General features: G+C 39.0%; 1 protein-coding gene across 1 annotated transcript; it reads right to left on the bottom strand.

Annotated features, from left to right (window-relative positions):
- Positions 1 to 1,462: 1,462 nt before the first annotated feature.
- LOC129731167 (uncharacterized) lies at positions 1,463 to 2,350 on the bottom strand. The gene is made up of 2 exons (XM_055690972.1): positions 2,103 to 2,350; positions 1,463 to 2,019 (listed from the first exon to the last, which is right to left on the bottom strand). Exons 1-2 carry the CDS (start codon positions 2,121 to 2,123, stop codon positions 1,519 to 1,521), a joined length of 522 nt encoding a protein of 173 aa, XP_055546947.1. The 5' UTR covers positions 2,124 to 2,350; the 3' UTR covers positions 1,463 to 1,518.
- Between the last annotated feature and the right edge of the window lie 2,760 nt (positions 2,351 to 5,110).

Here is a 5,110-nt window from a genome sequence, read left to right on the forward strand (position 1 = left end):
GTGTAGTTTTCGAGACAATTATGTTTCATGATTTTTACATTTTGATACATAACCTCTAAACTAAAAATCCGCTTAAATAAAATTGGCTAGAGTCTTATGGGACAACAAGACCTTTCATTTGCAATTAATTTAATGAAAATTGGTCCAGCCATCTCTGAGAAAAGTGAGTGAGAATAAAAATCTGCACATACACACACACATACATACAGAAAATGATCAGCTCGTCGAGCTGAGTCGAGTGATATATGCCATTCGGCCCTTTGGAGCACTTTTATACTTTCGGTTTTGCAAGTGATTGCTATACCTTTCTAGGAGAAAGGCAAAAAAGAAAATTGGCATTATTCCAAAATTGTGGAATCTATAATTATTGCGGGAGAACTATAACCAATTCATAAAAAAAACGTATTTTCATAAAAAAAATTTCTAGCCTTAGGATTGGAATATCTCAAAATGGATGCATGTAGAAAGTTAGTTATCAATTTGGATTGAAATTACTATTATTTTGATTTAAGTTACTATTATAATCATATTGCATCAATGCAGCGTAATCACTCCCAAAGATGATTAAATTGAAACTTAAGTTTTAGGCAAAAATTTGTCATACATTCACCGTCCGTAACTTTTTACCTAAAAGTCAAGTTTCAATGTCATCATCTCTGGGAATAACCACGTTCCATTGATGCAATATGATTATAAATTGTAATTTCAATCAAAATATTTTTTTATGGAAACACGATTTTTTCTCCAGCAATCAACATTGATTTCTTGAAATATACGATTGATATAACAGAATTCATTCTTTTACAGCAAAGGGTTCGAATATATAATTCACATTCACGGAGATTAATTTTCATGGGTTAAATATTTAAAAGAACGGAAATAGATTCACACTTTCCGATTGCTGACTGTTTTTTGTGGTTCAAGTCAGGTTTCGAAGTATGTATTGAAATACTATTTGTATTCTCCACGATTTTTTTTTTGCACAGCTTAGATACATCAGTCAGTCCATTTCCAACAATCGTCGGTAATACCGAAAAACTTGTACTATTCATCGCTGTATATTCCTATAAATAAGACGGTAGTTATCACATCTGAAACACAATCACTTACAGCATTCACGCGGAACTATGCTAACTATTAATTCAATCTGATTTAATCTTACGATATAATAAACACACATGGTTAAATCAATAATGCATTATTTTCTAATTAAGTGTATGTTCACCATCTATAATTACCACTAATATAGTATTGCAACATGAACCTACATATTTTTGTTGAACACGTTACCTTGCTGTCCGTGAACTTTGCACAATGAAAGACGCATATTGCGCAGAAGAATCGCTCGCTAGGTCGCCGTCAAATTACACATGCAATAAAATTATTAGCGAAACTATCCTTGCGCACTTCACTTATTCACTTCTCAGAATACTGCACGCAATAAACAGTAAAACACAAAACATTTTACGGTGACAAATTTATTTTTTTCTGAATTGACAGTTTAAGTTATTAAATAATTTATTTCCTACCTAGTGGCGCACCATACGAATCGCTCGGCGCACCATATGAACCGCTCGGTGCTGGAGCATCGTAAGAACCACCCGGGGCGCCCTGTTCAGGACCTCCCTGCCAGAACTCCGCTACCTGTATACTCTGTTTAGGATCCCCCAGTTCGATTCCAGTAACGCGGCCCTGAGAAGAGCTGCCAGCGGGTGGACCATACGATCCGTAAGGTCCTCCGCTTCCTCCGCCACCGTGGCCATTGCCGTTACCATTGGAGGATTCACCCTCATGCTGAAGCAATATCATCTTTAACATTTCAAGAAGTTGTGGCTCAACATTTTGTCCCTCGGAGGTCTGCTGTCCACTAGGCACCTGCTGATAACCGCCGCCACCTCCGCCAGCACCTCCACCGCCACCATGTCCTCCGCCATTCCCGTTACCATTTCGGCGATCCGGATATCCACCCGACGCCGGAGACTCTGCCAGCGTTCCAGCAACTAGCACCAGAATCACACACTACACGAAAACAAAACGAATTCATTAGAACACTTTCAGTCCAACAAGAACTCCATTTGAAGAACATTTCACGACAAACTCACCACAGCACTTAGCCTAAGCATTGTTGTTCTACACTAGAAGACTGTTCTTCCGCACTGTTCTGGCACTGTTGCGCTTTCCAAAGAACACTACCGAATGCCTATGCCTAGCACTTGACCAACGAACTTTATATCTAAGCTGAGCAAATTGTTTCTCTAAGGCCCCAGTAGATCGCAACACAACTCTGCTGGTAGCGTCCGCTATGCAGTCGTTGGTGGCGCCGCCGTCGTCTTCGTCAAACTCATCGGCGGCGGCATTCGTAAGAACGCACGAGTTTTAATTGTCCAATTTTAGTGTCGACTGTTGTACACCCGACGCGCTGCAATCCACAACGAGCGGAGTAGACTGTTCGGAACCGGGGTCGAATCGTGGCTGCGACCGAGGGGCAAACTGGCCTAGTAAAAATTAGACGGCAATTCCTTCCGTTCCGTTCGCGAATCACCATTGAGGGGTGTTTTTTTTTTTTGCTTCTGCTCTAACATTTCCATCTTTGTGTCTGTTGTTTTGTATATTTTGCGTTCAGTGGGAAAAGCGTATTGATTTTTTACGTGTCCGCCGCATTAGTACTATTGCCAACGAGGACAATGCTATCAAAAATTATTTAATAGCACGATTGTTTTCATCAAGTGCCGCTTCTTCGATCACCATCACCAATCGGTCGGCATCCACAACAGTAGCGCTGTTTTGGTGCGTCTGCACCTGCCGGGTTTGGATCGATTCCGGGCCGCACGCGTAACAACACACCGTGCACAGGTGGGGAAGATGACGATGATCATCATCTTCATATAATACCTGTGGAACGTCTGAAATGATTCCATATTTGGACAATGCTGCAAGTCACGATTGCGAATGTGGAATGGAAGTTTTATTTATTTACATTGCAGGACCAAATCTGTTTACTTCTCGCATCGGAGTACACACGTGCTGCAGAAGATTACCTTTAAACGGGGTAGATTACTGTCGTTTAAATGATTCTCAATTATTGAGCAGCCATGACCATAATTCAACTCGATGGCTATGTGATTATTCCCAATTTTTTATAAGCAAAAGCAACATTTTTTTCGCACTATTGATCTGAACAAAAATAATTGGCTAAACTGGTAAAACTACTAACATTTAATCGATTTTGCACAAAAAACCCGGGAAACATGGTTTCGGAACATAGTTTTCTCCTGTTTTGAGACGCCCGCTATCGATCCTGTTACATGGTTTTGTGAAGTTTTCAATTCAGTAAATCGTAAGAAAAAAATAATGTTTTCAGAATGTAGCTTACGTTCAATTATACTTTATTTACAGTTTATTCGGCTTTTATTAATTTTAAGTAATGAATTAGTGTAGTTAAAGCATCCTTATATTGCTTCTTTAACTTCATTACATCAACTTTATTCAGCAGGAAAAAACAGTAAAATGTCACAGTTTTCGCTTTCATCCACATAAATGTTTTTGATTAATTTAATTCAGTAAATTTTACAGTTATTGCATGGTTAACCGTTGCCGTTTTTTCAATCCCATAAAACGTTGAATGTCAAATGCCGGTGAATGCGCCACTGTTTTGCATGTCGTAAGCCGAAAAAATGTATGCAAATTCCGCCAATCGCTTTCCTGTTTTTAAGGAGACGGATATCAAAACCGCATTTTTGCGATCTTCCCGCCAATCCAGAGACTAGTCAGAGAAATCACATAACTGGCCGGCAAAAAGTGCATACGGGTGTGCCACATGCGTCTAGTCTTTTTATAAATTCATACTCATTCGGTTTCTTCGAGCATTAATTCCACATTTACTAGCATTAGGCGCCTCTAATTTGCATATTTTCACCATCTCAGCTACACATGACGTGTGCACTAACAGCCATTATATGAGCCATTTGGACGCCACACTAATCAGTGTCGTACATTTGTTGGATGGCAGTTCTTCAGACTTTGTTTCACAGTTTTTAGATGTAGTTGATAATTTAACTGCTTAATTAGTGATGGTTGCTATTTTTCATATGCTGATTAACATTCTGAAACACTGGAATCACTCATTTCCGCAAAAAGCTTTTGTCTATTAGCGTGTCCATCAGACGCCCCGCGAAATGTCCATAGCTGGGAAAATTGTGAATATTTGCAATTGGAACAGTCGCTGCATCCGACAACATCTTCCAATTATCGCTGTGTTAAACCAACTTTTGGACGCTCACTCCATCGTAGGCTGTTTCCCATTTTTTCATATCTCGAAACACCGATGAATTCACAGCGATAAATTTTGGCAAGCCGAGCTAAGGCCATATTTTCCTTTCTCTCCCACTCAGTAGAAATTGTACTGTCAGCTTGAACCTCAGAGAATTTCAACTTACGGTTTACTCATAATTTCGCATTTACGTTAAATCAATGATAATTCGCGGATTGTGTCAGCAGACAGCATTGTTGTTTTGACCTCAGCTCTTTGTTTCTTCGAGTCAATTAAAGCTACTGTACCCCATGTTTTTAAACGCCGCCCTGAAAGAAGTGAACCTGCCAAGCTGCTAGTTCCGAGTTGAGCAGGAAAAACAGAACAAAATTTTACTGACCCATTTTCCGTTTAGCTTGAGGCACTATCAAGACGAAATTTGATACAAAAATCAACGATGATTGACGAAGGAAACGGAGAGGTTTACAGAATTTTAAGCAATTTTTATTCATTTTCTGCACCCTCTTAACCATTTTTAATTATTTCTAAGAATTAGTGCTCTTATGAGCAGTTCAGTTTTTGGTAAGCGCACAGATAAAGTTTTAAATTATTTTCCTGTTAACACTTTGCTACCTGAAAATTGAGAATAGATTAGGTCCTTCTACTAAGACGCTCAATAAGAAGTTTATTTGACTTTGCTACCTTTTTTTAAATTTTGTTTAATTCAATGTTCAATATTCAATGTTTCGTGCGTGTGGTTATGCACATGTAATTTTTAACAGTTTGAATAATTCATCCGAGACGCCAGACAATGAATGAGCATGAGAAATTGTTTTTGAGCGAGTGGTACTTCGTTACACT

The sequence above is a fragment of the Wyeomyia smithii genome, chromosome 3, assembly GCF_029784165.1.
Source record: "Wyeomyia smithii strain HCP4-BCI-WySm-NY-G18 chromosome 3, ASM2978416v1, whole genome shotgun sequence".
Classification (NCBI taxonomy): Eukaryota; Metazoa; Arthropoda; class Insecta; order Diptera; family Culicidae; genus Wyeomyia; species Wyeomyia smithii.

Bases quoted from the DNA above. Each gene is read 5' to 3' on its own strand.
- LOC129731167 (XM_055690972.1), bottom strand. From the start codon at position 2,123: ATGCTTAGGCTAAGTGCTGTG. The intron at 2,020-2,102 runs GTGAGTTTGTCG...GTTTTCGTGTAG, and splicing joins TGCTTAGGCTAAGTGCTGTG to TGTGTGATTCTGGTGCTAGT.